General features: G+C 42.5%; 1 protein-coding gene across 1 annotated transcript; it reads right to left on the bottom strand.

Annotated features, from left to right (window-relative positions):
- Positions 1–1960: 1960 nt before the first annotated feature.
- On the bottom strand, positions 1961–15733 carry FFAR4 (free fatty acid receptor 4; the record flags this gene model as incomplete). Its single annotated transcript, XM_083364560.1, has 3 exons — positions 1961–2545; positions 6251–6379; positions 15206–15733. 3 exons carry the CDS (start codon positions 15731–15733, stop codon positions 2138–2140), a joined length of 1065 nt encoding a protein of 354 aa, XP_083220686.1. The 3' UTR covers positions 1961–2137.
- Between the last annotated feature and the right edge of the window lie 1949 nt (positions 15734–17682).

Raw genomic sequence — 17682 nt, 5'->3', positions numbered from 1 at the left:
GCCTCTATGGCTTACCATGACCACAAGCTCCAACACTGTAGATGCTCCTTTAGTCACCAAATCATTGATTAGCCCACCAGCATTCCTTTGCAGACCACAAAGATTTTTAATTTTATCAGAGTGGGCCTTTCCTTTCTACAAGATAATAATAATAATAATAATAATAATAATAATAATAATAATAATAATAATAATAATAATAATAATGTTGGAAGGGACCTTGGAGGTCAATCCCCTGCTCAGGCAGGAAACCTTATACCATTTCAGACAAATGGCTGGCCAGTCTCTTCTTAAAAACTTCCAGTGTTGGAGTATTTACCACTTCTGGAGGCAGGTTGTTCCACTGGTTAATTGTTCTAACTGTCAGGAAATTTCTTCTTAGTTCTAGGTTGCTTCTCTCCTTGACTAGTTTCCATCCCTTGCTTCTTGTCCTGCTTTCAGGTGCTTTGGAGAATAGCTTGACTTTCTCTTCTTTGTGGCAGCCCCTGAGATATTGGAACACTGCTATCATGTCACCCCTCACCCTTCTCTTCATTAAACTACACATACCCAATTCCAGCAACCATTTCCTATATGTTTTAGCCTCCAGTCCCCCAATCATCTTTGTTGCTCTTCTCTGTACTCTTTCTAGAGTCTCGACACCTGTTTTACATCATGGTGACCAAAACTGGATGCAATATTCCAGGTGTGGCCTTACCAAGGCATTGTAAAGTGGTATTAGTACTTCACATGATCTTGATTCTATCCCTCTGTTAATGCAGCCTAGCACTGTGTTGGCTTTTTTGGCAGCTGCAGCACACTGCTGGCTCATATTTAAGTGATTGTCCACTAGGACCCCGAGATCTCTCTCACAGTTACTACTATTGCGCAAGGTACCACCTATACTATACCTGTGCATTTGATTTTTCCTGTCTAAATGTAGAACTTTACTTTTTTCACAATTGAATTTCATTTTGTTAGATAGTGCCCAGTGTTTGAGTCTGTCCAGATCCTCCTGTATCTTAAGCCTATCTTCTGGAGTATTAGCTATTCCTGCCAGCTTGGTGTTGTCTACAAATTTGATGAGTTCCCCATCTATCCCCTCATCCAAATCGTTGATGAAGATGTTGAAGAGCTGCACAGACCTCTTCTAGATTTTCCCCTTGCCTTTCTGAGTTAACTCTTTGGTCTGTCATTGAGCAAGAATTGACTTTGTAGGGAAGCATATTATCACTTGATGTATATTTAACATATGTTCTACCTTTATTTACCAATTATATAATATTTGTATGCAATCCACATGGCGAGGTTTGGGGAAACTTACAATAGAAAAAATATATTTTTAAAATCATAAGATTAAAACATCGCCTGGCGTGTACCGCCTCCGCTGCCCGCATTGCGCAGCCCTGCCATATAGAGTGGGCTCTGCTGCTCCCACAGCACCAGCTGTGCCAGCTCCAGCCCCCGGGAAGGGAGCCCGCTGCCAACACCCTTCGCACCTGTGACTGCAGCAGCACCGCCCCCCCCATTCACCCGCCTCCTGCGCCCGCCAAGTTGAGAGTTCCGGCACCTTTTTTTTTTAGAAAAAAAAGCACTGGGCAGAGCAATCAGGAATTGAGTCTTTCATTCTCGATAGCCTTCAATTAAGTCTGCGGTCAAAAATGTTAAATGTGACTTCCTAGAACAATGTTTCTCAACCTTGGCAACTTGTGTGGACTTCAACTGGGGAATTTTAGGAGTTGTAATCCATGCAACCTAAAGTGTCAAGGTTGGGAAACACCATTCAAAAGGAAAATTGGCATGTTAAAAAGTGGTATAGTCCTACTTAAGTGGTGAAATCTCCCAGTAGCTGGGCATTTATTCCAGTGTATACTCACTCGTATGAAATCAACAGTCTGTGTGAACCTGTTGTTAGGTCATGGATATACGCAAGGAGATCCTGAGGAAATCATTTTAATTAGATTAGGATGGTATAATATGTAGATGCTCCCAGTTAAACTGTTTTAATGCAAGTTTATTGTTATCAGGTTTCTTCATCCATGTTTCTTACCAAAGTAAACGAAACCACAACAGTCTCTACGAATTGATTGTTTTCTCAACTATTTACTTCAGTTCTTAAAAAACTGTTGACCTTCTTTTTATGAGGAATACCACACAGTTATCTGGTGATAGCAGATACTGTGAAATGTTTTCCATTTTGTTGCTTCAGGGAAGTGTCCGTTGTAGTCTCTTTTTTCCCAAGAAGATTTTGGCAACAGAAAAAGATTTGCCTCCAACCATGTTTAAATTGGACTATATTGTACAAAACCGGGTTGACGATTGAATTGGAAAATGTAAACGCCATGATCCAGAAGAAAACAAAGGAGGCAATGTTGACATCCGGTTTGAACTTCTGCACTAAAATGAGGAGAATGGTGATGATGATGGGGCTCCACATGACAAAGAAGGAAATCATCAGGAGAAACAGAGTACGAAATAATTTGAAATCTTGCTGGGAAATGCGAATGTGATGCCTCTCCGAGTAGGCCAGGCCCTCCTGCAGGCGTCTCCTTGAGGCCTTGGCAATCTGCAAATTGAAACATAGAATATCTTTTCAGGCATTATTCCACAGTGGAAAGTTAAGCCTTGAGAATTATCTCTCTTCTCTCTGAGAAGGTTTCAAAAATTTCATGCTTGGGATTTCTTAATCTTTTAAAAATTTATATTTTTTTCCCTGCAGGCTCACAGAACTTTATGAAGTGAGCCCAAGATGACAAAAAAGGGAAAGGCCACCCCTGGAATACTGCATCATCACATTACAAAAAAGATGTTGAAACTGTGGAAAAAGTACAAAGAAGAGCAATTAAGATGATTAAAGGCCTGGAGACTAAAACATATGAAGAACGGCTGCAGGAACTGGGTATGACTAGTCTAGAGAAAAGAAGGACTGGGGGACGACATGATAGCAGTATTCCAGTATTTGAGGGGCTGCCACAAAAAAGAGGGGGTCATCTTATTTTCCAAAGCACCAGAAGGCAAGACAAGAAACAATGGATGGAAACTAACCCAGGAGAGAAGCAACCTAGAACTAAGGAGAAATTTCCTGACAGAAGAATTAATCAGTGAAACAACTTGCCTCCAAAAGTTGTGGGTGCTCCATCACTGGAGGTTTTTAAGAAGAACTTGGACAACCATTTGTCTGAAATGGTATAGGGTTTCCTGCCTGAGAGCGGGTTAGACTAGAAGACCTCCAAGGTCCCTTCCAGCTCTATTCTGATTGAAAGGACGGAAGCTGACTAGACCAGCATCTGAAGTAAATGTTATTTCACTAGAGTTCATGGGAAAGGAGTCTCTCTCATGCTAAGCACAGTAGATCATTTAAGAGCAGCTGGAGCAGCCAGCCTGCAACTGAGAAAATGCTGTTGAGGCATCAAAGAGTAAATAGATGGGGTCCTGCCATGTGGTCTCTCAACTTCTGCTGCCTGGTGGATCAATCTCACCATTTCTGTTTCTTGTTACCCTGAAGCTCAAATTATTGTGGCTGAGGAATCTTGATGGAATGTGGAACAGCAAAGAATTCATGCTCATGCTACTGCAGCCATGGCAATAATGTAGCATTAAATAGGTATTATCATACCTATCAAACTTATATCAACATAGTATTATAGTTCACAAAGTCATTTCGCACAGGGAACTTTAGACCCAGTGTCTGATATTTACAAAGTCAATATGAAAGAATTGAGACATACTATGCTGTACCGGTATCAACGAAAAGATTTAGCTTTATACATTTAATTAGGGATTAAATGTATTTGTGAGACTCTGATAGAGCTACCATATCTGGGCTGCAAACACTGAAGTGACCTTAGCTGACAGCAAATTGTTAAGGTTTTTTTGCATCACTGTGCCATTTAGTGACTTTAGGATTTCTGCCAATCAGATATGAGAGTCCTATCAAAGAAGTCCATTCCTTAACAGGTAAGTCCTCAACTTACAAGTGTAGTGGTGCAGTGGTTAGAATGCAGTATTGCAGGCAAACTCTGTCCACAGCCTGGAGTTCAATTCTCACGAGCTCAAGGTTGATTGAATAAGCCTTCCATTCTTCCGAGGTCAGTAAAATGAGGACCCAGATTGTTGGGGGCAATATGCTGACATTGTGAACTGCCCAGAGAGGGCTGTAAAGCATTGTGAAGTGGTATATAAGTCTAAGCGCTATTGCTATTGCTACAACAAAAATTGGGGCCAGAATTTTTGTTACTAAGCAAGACGGTTGTTAAATGAGTTGCATCTGATTTTATGACCATTGTTGCCAAAGTTAGGCAGATCACTGCAGTTGTTAACTGCATCATGCTGCCATTAAGTAAATCTGGCTTCCCCCCTTGGCTTTGCTTGTCAGAAGCCAGCTGGGAAGTTCACAAACAGCAATCACGTGAGCCCAGGATGATTCAAGTGCCCAAATGATGATCATGTGACTGTGGGATGCTGCAACAGTCATAAGTGCGAGGAGCGGTTGCAAGTCACATTTTTCACTGATGTTGTAAATTTGAATGACTGTTAAATGGATGGCTGTAAGTTGTGGGCTACCTGTATGATGATGCAATGCTAGCTTCTGGTCATATTTTTTTTCCTTTAGAGACAATAAGAAAACTTCCATTCTAAGCAGGCAGGGCATGAAGTTCCCAGCATCTGAAGAACGTTTACACTGCATAGGAAAATATTTGCTATGACAGAAAAGGGAAAAAAGCTTGCTTCTACTATCACTAAAGATGCTGTACATTCTAAGTCAGAAAGCTGTGATGTTCCATTAATTGCTGAACTATAGTTCCAGCAAATCCAGCCAGGATGGTCTCTTGTTTGGCTACTCCTTTATTTGGACAAAAAACCAGAACATCCTAAAGACATGTTTAAAATGGCTCACTTTAAATAATAAAAAAAATCCACTTGGAGCATTCAGTTACAGCAGCCTTTTTTAAGCTGCCACCTCACAGACATGTTGGTGCATCAACATTTCTAAACTGGATGTAAGAGGTCAGGCATACAGCAACGATTAATTTAGCTGCACTGATTACCAGCCTACTTTGGACTTAATTTAAGATGTATATTATGACCTTTAAAGGCTAACTATTGGCCACCAGATCTGGGATTTCAGAAATCAGTAACTGATAGCAACTGCTTTTCGCTGCTCTATGAATGTATTAAAATTTGATTTGAGTGTTTTCTATATTACTTTGCTGCCCTCTACCAGCTGTCTGATTTTTGCAAGCCAAATCTGGTTTGGAATCAACCTATGGGTTAAAAGATTTCCTGCTTACTCATAAATCTACCTACCTTACAAATACAGATTGAGCAGCTTCCTTTCAATTTCACTTCCTACATAGCAATTCTGTTACTGCCCCAAACGGGCCTAACTCCTGCTCTCTCTGCTTTCAGGTAGAGGCTGAACACTTACCTTTTCCCAGATTTGGCTGATATTTTCTCCCATTCTGATAGAGTTTTATATTTATAAGCTCGTGCCTTGAGCTTTTTTACATTATAGTTTTAAATGTAGTGCTGCATTTTGAGTTCCATTGCAATAAGCTTGTTAGATTGAATAAACAATTGTAACTCCCATTGATCGCTTTGGAATTGGCTACCTTGAGATGTGGAGTTGGGTACTAGCTTGGCTGGCTTCAGAAAAAGAGTCGTTATGATTCACCAAGTCAGGAGGATCAAAGGCTATTAGCCTCAATGGCAATGTGACTGCCTCTGAAGGCCATCTGCTGGGTGACCAATAGACTTCCTTGTGCAGTTGTTTGGCTACTGTGAGAACAGACTGCTAGACTTATTTCCTGACAGTCAGAACAAAAAATCAGTGGAACTACTTGTCTCCAGAAGGTGTGGATGCTCCAACACTGGAAGTTTTTAAGAAGAGATTGGACAACCATTTGTCTGAAATGGTATAGGGTTTCTTGCAGAGAATTGGACTAGACTAGAAGATCTCCAAATTCCCTTCCAACTCTGTTATTAGATATAGATAGGGCAGGGGTCTGATTTAGCAGAGCAACGCTTATGTTCTTAGGTTTTAACAATAAAAGACTGAGATTATTAAGAATATTAAAAAGTCAGTTGTGCGTTGCTTATTGCATTATCAACTTCCTTCGGTATGTTCTTGTGGTCTGCTAAAATGAAAATCCGGTATATTCTTGTGGTCTATAAAAATGAAAATCCATTTGAAATACTACTGTCTGACTTTTTAACAGTGGGCAACTTTTAGCATTGCATTTTTTAAAAAAAGCAAAACCATGAAAAATACCTGTAAAATCTTTGAATAACTAATTACAATGACCAATCCTGGTATTAGGAAGATCACAGTGACAAAGGACACGTCCCAAGCGATTTCTCCTGCAATGCTCGGCCAAACCAAGGTGCAGATATACACTTCCTGTAAGCAAAGAACAAAACCTCCGTAAGCATTTCATTGGATTTCAACATAACCTTTCAGAAAAATTCATCTCACTCTTCCACGTGACGTAATTACTCACCAAACATAAGCTATGAAATAGCTAACAATTACAGTATTTGTTATTGTAAATCATGGTAGGTATCCAAATAAAGGTGTATCAACTCCGAGGATTTGAAAAGCAAAAATCAAACCAAAAGTATCGCACCAGTGCAATTGAATAGCTTGGCAAACATTGGAAGTTATGACCTCAATCTTTCTACATTAATAACAGTTGCAGATTATAAATGAAAGATGATACATACTCTTCTCTGATGATTATTGTTTCCTGTTTCTTCTTATGGTCTACACCAGGGGACCTCAACCTTAGCAACTTTAAGACTTGTGGACTTCAACTCCCAGAATTCCTCAGCCAGCAAAGTTTGCTGGCTGAGGAATTCTGGGAGTTGAAGTCCACAAGTCTTAAAGTTGCCAAGGCTGAGGACCCCTGGTCTACACATCCATCTTGCAGTTCTATAGGGAAGCCTGCTTCTTTATGCAAGAACACCAAATCTTCAAAAGAAACAAGGCTACTGTATCTGGCAGCAAAAATCTAGACGACCACTTGATGGCCGCAAAGAGAAACAGAAAACTCTAACCCAAAGATGCCTTTTCAAGAGGCAACTGGACTTTCTTGTTTTTCTTTGAAGACGTTTCGCTTCTCATCCAAGAAGCTTCTTCACCTCTGACTGGATGGTGGGGGATGGAAGGATTTATACTCCTTGCAGACAGCTGGTCACTTGAATTCGTTGCATCCAAGTCATTGAGGTCACTTGGAAGTTAATCTGTGTCCTCAAGGTCACCTGAGTGGTGCAAATTGGGTTGGAGCCTTCTTGGAACTGTGGAAAAGACTGTGTTGTAGAATGGAGTTAGATGATGTTCTATCCCTCCCTGAACAGAACATCAACAGAGGGAGATACCACATCATCTATCTCCAGTCTACAACACAGTCCTTTCAACAGTTCCAAAAAGGCTCCACACCCATTTACACTACTCAGGTGATCCTGAGGACACAGACAAAAGTCCAGGTGGCCTCAGTGACTCTCTAAAAGAATGCAAATGACCAGCTGTTTGCAAGGAGTATAAATCCTTCCATTCCCCACCATCCAGTCAGAGCTGAAGACGCTTCTTGGATGAGAAGTGAAACGTCTTCAAAAAAAAATAAACAAGAAAGTCCAGTTGACTTGTGAAAAAGCATCTTTGGGACAACTATGACCTGGATGACTGAGAATCTTTAGACAGAAATCTCTAATGCTTTGTTGCCATCAAGTGATTTCACATCTGGTTTCTGCATGCTAGATATGATATAAGAGGCAGGAATATTGCTCAAGCATGGGAAAGCAAAGATGTTTATAACCTCTAATTATAAATTCATCATAACGCTTATTTTTCTGCACATTTCTCTCTATGCCATATTTTCTTATAATTGCCAAAGTTTAAAATATGAGTGGGAGAGTTTTTTAAAAAGAAAAAGTACAGTTAAAGTACTGAGGGACTACAACTCACAGCAGTCCCAGCTAGCTAAGCTAACGATGAAGAGCTGTGGGGTATGTGATTCAGTAACATCTGTAGGAACCTTGGCAGAGGCAGCATTCGTGCGCAATGTCACCCAACATTTCAGAGAAACCCATTTCAAGATCAACAAGTTGACTACAGGTCCATGAAACCCACTTCTATTGGACTGGTTCCTCCACCCATGTAAACTAGTCATGAATCAAGACCATATCATACTACAGGTAATCCTCAACAGTTCTGTTCCCTGCAAAAATGTAGATGAGCCCTAGATGTCAGCAAAGAGACACAGAAAACCCTAAAAGTTTGGATTCTGCTGCCATCTATTGGTCATCTAGAATCAGCCCTGATCCACTAGCCCCATTTTTATTAAGCTTGGTCCCTGTCTATCTTTTACATGACATTGTACTATAAGACACTTTTATCATATTTTGCCCTTTTTTCTCTCTATGGTCTTTGGAGAATTTAACTAGCATAGGTGGTTTGGAATCATGAACATTTTCAGTTTTAATCCAACATAAAATCAAGAAATGGACCTGAAAAATTAGAATTGCTTTCATTTTTTATCAGGTCTAAAAATGTAGGAGCTATAGGGCAGGGGTGTCAAACTCAATTTCATTGAGGGCCGCATCAGCATTGTGGTTGCCCTCAGGGGGGCGGGTGGGTGTGGCCAGGGTGGGTGTGGCCTACTGGGTAGGCGTGGCTAGAGTGCATATGGCCTACTGGGTGGGCGTGGCCAGCTCTACATCGTTTGCATCAAGGGTGCCTATGGGGGCCTGGGCAGGAGTGGTACAGATCTGAGGGTCTCTGGCAGAAGGAGGGTCTCTGGGCCAGGGCCAAGGCAGTGGGGGCCGTTCCCTCCCTGTTTCCAGGATGGCTTCGTGGGCCGCATGAAACCACTTCGCGGGCCAGATCCGGCCCCCGGGCCTTGTGTTTGACATGTCTGCTATAGGGGTACATATATTCTATAAAACAGAAATTAAAATAGCTTCACTCTACTTATTTTATTTAATGGTTAAGAAAACTCATTCTGTTCTTCCCTATTGCATGTGAAAATTCCTTACTATTAAATAAAATTGGCTAAGTACAACATAAATGTATTTTGCCTCTTTTATTTTGCCAATAAAATAACCACAACAACAGGAATATTGGTCACCAAAGGAGAAACAAAATCATGTCAACGTTTAGCATCTATTAGTGGACAGGTATAAAGCAGATATACTAAAATCAATTGATCAAATTAGTTAGGAATGTCAATTTGTCTGCTATAAACATGATGAAGTCTGGATTCTCCCACTCACCCCACACACAGAGCAAGAAGCTCTTGCAGGGAAAATTCTTTCTTCCTTAATATAAAATCAGTCCCTATTTACATCTTGGGGTATTTTTGCATATAGAAATATCTAAAAGCCCTTACATTTTTATTTTGTTTCAAAAAAACCTTAATTTTTCAAACTCTACCCCTCCCAGTATCCAGCTGAGGCGGCCATCTTTGAATGTCTGGAGATGATATTTTATGTGTTTAAAAGGAAGAACAGTGTGTCTGGGAAGACTATTTGCTTCTGATCAGCATTAAACCTATATGCACAGCTGGGTGAGAGATGTCACATTAAGCTAATCAGGACTGGACCTAGATAGATCCTGAATGGAGACCACCAAGAAATTGCAGAACTGCGGGCTGTAAACTAAGCCCAGGCCCATAAGCAACGCCTAGGAAAGAAATGGCAAATCATGTCGATGCTGTTGCCAGGAAAACTGTGCAATGGTGTTCTTGAAGTCAACAGAAGTCAAGCTCAACTCAAGGGCCATTTTATTTGAAGCCTGTTTAACAATCTGGCTGATGGGAGCCCTAGCAACTTAAAACTGTGAGATTCAGAGGCTGAAGAATGTCCACCTCAACCCTGCTTTTCTTGAGGAAAAGCTTATCCATTTAATGCCTCAATTATCAAGTCAAAGAAAGATTTCTTTCTTCTTGGTCTTTGCTTGCTCACTTATTGCAAGATGATCAAGATACCTTGCATAACTTAAAATCCCTAAATCAAAGCCTACGCAATCTCTTTGATACGCCTACACTATGTACTCTTAGGACTGTAAAGTACTCAGTGAACCTGGTAATAGGCAGCTATGTTAGTCGTATTTTGGGGTGAACAAAACTGAGCTCTCCAATTTGCAGTGCCACATTTTATTTTACTTTTTTGTCCAATATGTAATACTGTGCATGGATCTGAACAAGAAATAGACAGATGGGATCTGTTCACTGTGGATGAATCTTCCCAACTGTCACACTTCTTTCCGTCATGAATCTTTCCTTCATTTACTATAATTGCCGGAAGATCATTAACCCCATTATGATATTGAAGGCATTTATGATTTGAATCATTCTTTAACTGCTCTCCAGCCAACATATCAAAAGCAGATTATGATTGGAACAATAAAATGCAATAAGCATAAACAAACAAAAAATGTAACACACCAGCTGATAAAAGTTTCGGTATTGTGTGCTGTGGGCATACAGACACACATGGCAAATAGCTTTTTTAATCAATTCCAAAAATGAAAGCAAAGACAACCTATGACTTTCCTGACAATTCATAATCACATTATCTCATCTTTACAAACTTTTCAAAGTATTTAAAATTAGTAATCTCACCAATTCTTCCAAACAAATAGAGTTGAGTATGGAACTAAGTAATTGGCCTTGTTTTATAGCAGGATCTGAATGTAGAATTGATTACAATCTTGGTGTCTATGCTACAGGACTTCTAATATATTTCAGGGGAAGCTCAATTGAAATAGATATACAATGGACAGATAAATAGAAAGATAGATGAGATAGATAGATAGATAGATAGATAGATAGATAGATAGATAGATAGATAGATAGATAGATAGATAGATGGATAGATAGATAGATGATAGATGGATGATAGATAGATAGATAGATAGATAGATAGATAGATAGATAGATAGATAGATAGATGGATGGACGGACAGACAGACAGAGATAGATGATCGATAGAAATAGATAGTAGATGATAGATAGAAATTGACAGAGATAGATGGTAGATAGATAATAGGTAGATATAGATAGATGATAGATAGATAGATGATAGATAGATAGATGATAGATAGATAGATAGATAGATAGATAGATAGATAGATAATAGCAATAGCACTTACACTTATATATCACTTCACAATGCTTTACAGCGCTCTCTAAGTGGTTTACAGAGCCAGCCTATTGCCCCCAACAATCTGGGTCCTCATTTTACCGACCTCGGAAGGATGGAAGGCTGAGTCAACCTTGAGCCGATGAGACTCGAACTGCTGAACTGCTGGCAGCCAATAATCAGCAGAAATAGCTGCAGTACTGCATTCTAACCACTGCGCCACCTCGGCTCAATATAGATCAGGGCTTTTCAACCAGTGGTACGGGTACCACCTGTGGTACATTGGCACCTAGCAGGTGGTACTTGTGGTAGCGGGGGAGGGGAATGAGCTGAACCGGTGGCAGCACCGCACAAGCCTGAGCGAGAGATGGTTGGAGCTGCAGGGCTGTTAGGGCCCAGCGGAAGGGCCAGGATGAGTGCCAGGCTCCAGCTGGAGCTCGGCACTGATCCTGGCGCTTCTGAGCCCAGAAGAAATGCCAATCACCTGGAATGTTGCAGCATCTCCAGGATCTTGTGATTTACATTCAGATGCTTGGCAACTGATTCATATTTATGATGGTCACAGTATCCCAGGGTCATGTGAAGTGACCAAAACTTGCTGCAACCACTCAGCAGACGGGGGGATAAAAACCAAACACCCCCACCCTACCCCCGCTGCCAAACTTCAACAGAAATGCTCACAACAATGAAAACCTCGGACAGGAGGAAGAGCGCCGCCAGGCGGGCAGGCATATGTCTTGCTTGGCTGTGGCTGGGGGGGGGGCACTTTTTTCATTGCCATTGTAATTTTGAACAGTCACTAAGCAAACTGTTGTAAGTCGAGGACTACCTGTACTTCATCTCTTTTTTCCTTTTTTTTGTTTGGTCAACAAGTTTTTGACACCTTGCTGGGCAACTGGTGGTACTCGGATAGTGCCTTATCCTAAAAGTGAGATAGATAGATAGATAGATAGATAGATAGATAGATAGATAGATAGATAGATAGATAGATAGATAGATAGATAGATAGATGATAGATAGATAGATAGATAGATATAGATAGATAGATAGATAGATAGATAGATAGATAGATAGATAGATAGATAGATAGATGAGAAAAACAGATGAAATACATGCACTGAATTCACTCTGAATTGAATTCGTCTACATCACACTCTAGAGATAAATTGTAATCTCTATTAAGCAAACCAAACTAATCAAAACATCCAGGGCACTTCTGTATATAGACTGGCATTTACATTGTCCTTTAAAATCATAGAGGTTCGGGTGGGGTGGGGGGAAGAAACATTACATTTAAAATGCTAAGATGGTTGAAGTTAAGCAGCTGACAAGTCTACTTTCAAATCTTATGGACTGATTTGCCAGAGGTTTTCCAATCACACTATCTTGAAAAAGGCATTTGCCTGTGGTTCTCTAATTCTATCCAAAAACAATAATTCCAGAATTACCTCTTAGAAAACAACATAGAAAGGTATCTAGCTTTAAGCTCTCTGCATCCCTGTTTGTAATTTGTAACCTATAATTTGGCAGGTTTCCTCCCTGAAAATATTGACATTATTTGTAGATATTATTTACCAAATAGATAAATCAATACATGTACTGGGGGCAGGGAATTATCCTTTTGCATTCCTGGTGCATGGCAGTTTTTATCTGCTGAGGAGAAGCACCCATGTCTGCAAATGTAATACAATTATCTCCCAAACTCACAGGTAAAGACAAGGCTCATTATAAAAAAAAAAGAATTTAACATATTGCCTCCAAATCTCTAGCATGTATGTCATAGAGCCTAGACAGGGTTTATCCCCTCAGAAGCAAGTCTGGGTCTGCAAATTTCACCCCCTTCTATTAGAAAATAAAATTGATCCCTTGTGTCTTTCTTATGAGGATTACTCTGTTTTTTAAATCATTAAATCAAACCTGGACTGGAGCTCGTGACTGTCACGTAAGTAGGCTTCTTTCTCATCCTGGCCACACAAGAAGGAATGGAAGGAAAAGCAATCAAGTGATAGTTCACTTGAGACTCATGCTAATCCATAACGTTATTTGTACTCCCTCAGAAGAGACTGAGATTTGTAAAATTTATTTTAGAAGTATCCTTTACCGAGTCTTTTACTCTTGTTTCAGTATCCTCCACACTGTTCTCCTGTTTAAAATTGGTATCTGGAATATCCATCGCAGGAAACCTCTAAGGTCAAAATGCAGAGATCCCAACATCCTGATCTAGCAAAAAAACAGATCATTTGCTTGCTCATTGTGAGAAGTTTGTTTTGGTGGCCACAGGGGACTAAGAATTTCTAGCAGGTGAGCGAGCACTTTGCAAGAAAATAGTGCAAGAAAAGAGGTGCATGTTTTGGCTTGTTTATCAATTCACTGTTCCTCTATAATAAGCTATGGTAAGAAACCTCTTTTCCCCAGCGAGGTCAACATAAAGTAGACTCTTTTAAAAAACATGGGAGAATTTAACTCTTCATCCAGAAACCCAACCATCCCATGCAGAAGTTATGAGAGGCCAAATACCCAGAAAAGAAACAACTGCAATGAAAGAACATTCTTTGTGTTCTTTGTCACAGGCCTGATGATAAATGGAAGCTAATGAATCTCCCTGCATAGCTAATGCAGAAATTCAGGCTGGTTAGGAATAGATGGAGGGAACCATTCTTCCGTCTCCTGTTTATTTCTTTGCTGCACATGCAAAGGACTTCACCTTCTACATATTCAGCAAAGAAATACAATAGATTGGCAGTAGACGTATGGAGAAGGTCCCTAGGGAGAAGGGCGGTATAAAAATTTAATAAAACTAAAAACTAACTAAACTAACTAAGATCATCCCTCTGCCAAGCCTGCTTTCTGTGCTCAACACGCAGGACATCTGGCAAGGTGTAAGATAGACAGACACATGGCGGGTTGGTGATCGAGGAACAGAATGATCCAGGCAAAGCAGCTTGAGACCCCAATTTAGCTGCAGCATGTTCTCAAAGTACACCCTGAGCATCCAACATCCTGAAGTCTGTGGAATGTTCTCGCTCACCAGAATCTTTTGAATTTTATTTTTATTTATTTTAATTTTAATTCCATTTATATCCCGCCCTTCTCCAAAGACTCAGGGCGGCTTACAAGCTTAGCAGTAGCCTTCATTCTATGTATATGCCTGCTTATTAGGGCTTTCACACACACCCCCCAAGCGGCATTATTACAAAGTCAGCTTAATTGCCCCCAACAATCTGGGTCCTCATTTTACCTACCTCGGAAGGATGGAAGGCAGAGTCAACCTTGAGCCTGGTGGGATGCGAACCTGCACTAATTGCAGGCAGCTGGTGTTACTTAAGGAGGCATTAGCCCACTGCTCCACCAAGGCTCTTGGTGGACATTTTGTGCAATGTCGTATGTAATACAGAATGCGATGTGCAGCCTTATTCTAATGGTAACATGATTTGGAAGGGAAATTGGAGGTTGTTGAATCAGCCTTGTAAACCACAAGACAGGATGAAACTACAGCCCATCTGACAGACGGATAGCCCCTCAGCCTCTGCTTAAATATCTCTTTTAAGATGGGCCTGAACTCGAAGTGAAATCTGCTAAGTTGCACTCTTGAGCCAGGTGAACGTTGCTGTTTAGCAATTTGGCTCCAGCCTGACCTAACCCAGGGAAATCCCAGTTCTAATCCACCCTCAGCCCTGAGGTTCACTAAGCAATCTTGACTTGTCATTAAACTCAACTGACGTGTGGAGAAATGGAGGAGAGCAAGGAAAACAACCCTATTGGAGCCGAGAAGCTCACTAAAGAAAATCAGAAATAAATGAATAAAACTTCCAACAGTAGAAGTTCTTAAGAAGAGCTTGGACAACCGTTTGCCTGATATGGTACATAGGGTTTCCTGCCTGAGCAGGGGGTTGGACTAGAAGACCTCCCAGGTCCCTTCCAGCGCTGTTATTCAGTTAAAATGCCCGAGTGTAAGGAAGTGGTGCTTAGGACGTGGGTAGTAGTAAAGTTGTGCCTTTGTACACCTTGCCACCACATTTCTTGCCACATCAGGGTCCTGCGGGCCCCAGGCTGGTCGTGCGTGCGGAGGCCACCAGGATCAACTCACCTGGCCCCTGGTGGGCAGCGGCTGGACGCTGAAGAAGAGGCTGAGCGGGAGGGTGGCCAGGGCCGCCAAGACCCAAATGGACAGCAGGCAGGCGGCCACCAGCCGGCCCTTCCAGGGCTTGGAGGGCTTGAGGCGGACGATGCTGACCACCCGCTCCAGGCTGACGGCGGCCAGCGAGAGGATGGTGACGCTGCCGCTCAAGCTCATCAGGTAGAAAAGCAGGTGGCAGACGGCCTCGCCCAGCGTCCAGCTCTCGGTCCAGCGCACCACCGCGATGGCCGGGATGGCGCTGATGAAGAGCAGGTCGGCGCAGAAGAGGTTGAGCACCAGGCAGCTGGCGGCGCCCGGCCGGCCCTTGCGGCGCAGCACCAGCCGGATGGCGCCCGCGTTGGCCGCCAAAGCCAGGCTGAAGATCGACGCCAGCACCACCGTCTCCACCACGCTCAGCCCCAGGCGGACGGCCGCCTCTTTGAAGTCCGAAAAGAAGGGAAAGAGGGTGTCGTTCCCGCCAGCCCCGGCTCCGGGCATGGAGAGGCGGGAGCCCGGGGCATCAGGCGGCCGAGCCGGGCGGAAAAGCAGCAGCGGCGGCGGCAGCGGCGGTTCCCGGTCCAGTCCCGTTAGCCCCGCAGCCGGGCTCGGATTGGGGACCCCGATCGGCCGCCTTCTTCCTTCAGGGCGAGTTTGGGCTGGACTGAGCAGCTGGGAGGCTCGCTGCGCCTTGGGCAACGAGGAAGTGGCGGGAGGCGGAGGAGAGCTCGCAGCGCTGTCCCGCCGCTGGGAGGGGAAGCCAAGACTTTACGAGGAGTAGTAAGTGGCGCAGGCTAGCGAGCATCGCTGCCTTCCGTCTGCCACCCGCAAGTTCTAACAGGTTTTCTTCCTTCCTCTTCCTCCTCCTCCTCCGATGGGACTTATGAACGGGCCGTCGCGAAAAGAAAAAAAAAAAAAGCGGAAGCGCAAATGCGTCCCCAGCCGAGTTACTTTCCATCCCCACCCACACCCCGAAAACGAAAGGGGACGCGAGGGGAGCTGATTGAGGAACGAGTAAGGGTTGGCTCGCTCACGTCTAGGGAGAAAAAAAAAGAAGGAGCAGGATCGAGAAGGGAATATCCTAAGTCCCGTTTAGAAAGGAGCCTGATTTAGTTCACAGTGGGATTTAATCCTAGGCAAGAATGTAGGAGATGAGTCTATGACAAGTCGCCATGACCAACTCGCCATGGGGCAAGAGTTAAGACTAATGTGGAAGAAACAGCGAAATAAAATCGTTAAAGAAAAGATGCCAAAGGAAGGACGAAGTGAAATGCGAATGACAAAAATTAAAATATTTTTTTCAAATTACTTTAAAATAATTAAATCGAATTGTCCTGCACTGAGTTGCCCCATGGCAAGTTGGCCATGGGGAGTTGGCTGTGTCAAGTTGACTTGAGGTGAGTTGTCCCATTCCATCCTAAGATGTGGCTTGCGGTCCCAAAGGGGCTTTTTCAAAAGGCAACTGGACTTTGTTTTTTCCTTGAAGACGTTTCCCTTCTCATCCAAGAAGTCAGAACGCAAGAAGCTTGTTGGATGAGAAGGTGCCTTTTGAAAAAGCACCTTCGGGACAACCATGGTCTGGAGCAGGGGGGTCTTGGAACTTGGCCCTTTTATGACTTGTGGACTTCAACTCCCAGAATTCCTCAGCCAGCATGCACACTGGCTGAGGCATTCTGGGAGTTGAAGTCCACAAGTCACAAAAGGGCCAAGTTTGAAGACCCCTGGTCTTGAGGAATGAGAATCTCCATAGACATGTGGCTTGCTTGTTTTTGCTGCAGGAGAAGAGTGTGCAGCTTTTCTTGACTGCAGGAGGAAGACGGTCTCTTCAGGAAGTCTGTGGGTTTCCTTTGATGTGGCCCCAGCACACCGTTCACCTAGATTACAGTTATCCCTTCAATTCATTGAACTGGTTGCCTGTATTACACCTCACCACTTAATTGGTTCCTACTGCCAGGCAATCTGCTGACTTCCCTTGCCTTTCCATTCACAGTTGAAATCATGCTAAGCTGCCTTCAGAAATCATTCAATTTATCAACCTCTCCTACTTGGTGTCTGGACAGCATACTGGACATTAATGAGAGGACATGTATTATTCCACTTTCTTAAAATGCATACATGTGCTTCATTGATCCCACAGTTGCCATCTTCCTTTGTTTCCCATGATGGGAGAATGGTTCTTGCTGGACAGCCATGTCTTTCTGTTGTATCTTGAGCACCTCCAAGTAAAATTCAAGTATTGTGTTTAGGATTTAATACCAGGATCTCTACAGCCATTCAGATGACTTTTAAGCATATGAGAAATCACTTGTTTTAAAATTAACAGATTAACAGAAACAGTCTAGTATGCAAAGTGGCACTGAAAGGGTCGTATTGCAATCGCCTACTTGCAATTCAATACGCTTTGCTTTGTTGACCTGAGGTTGCCTAGGATGAGAAACCTAATTAGAATT

The sequence above is a fragment of the Vipera ursinii genome (assembly GCF_947247035.1).
Source record: "Vipera ursinii genome assembly, chromosome: 5".
Taxonomy (NCBI): Eukaryota; Metazoa; Chordata; class Lepidosauria; order Squamata; family Viperidae; genus Vipera; species Vipera ursinii.
This window is presented reverse-complemented; position numbering and strand designations above follow the sequence as displayed.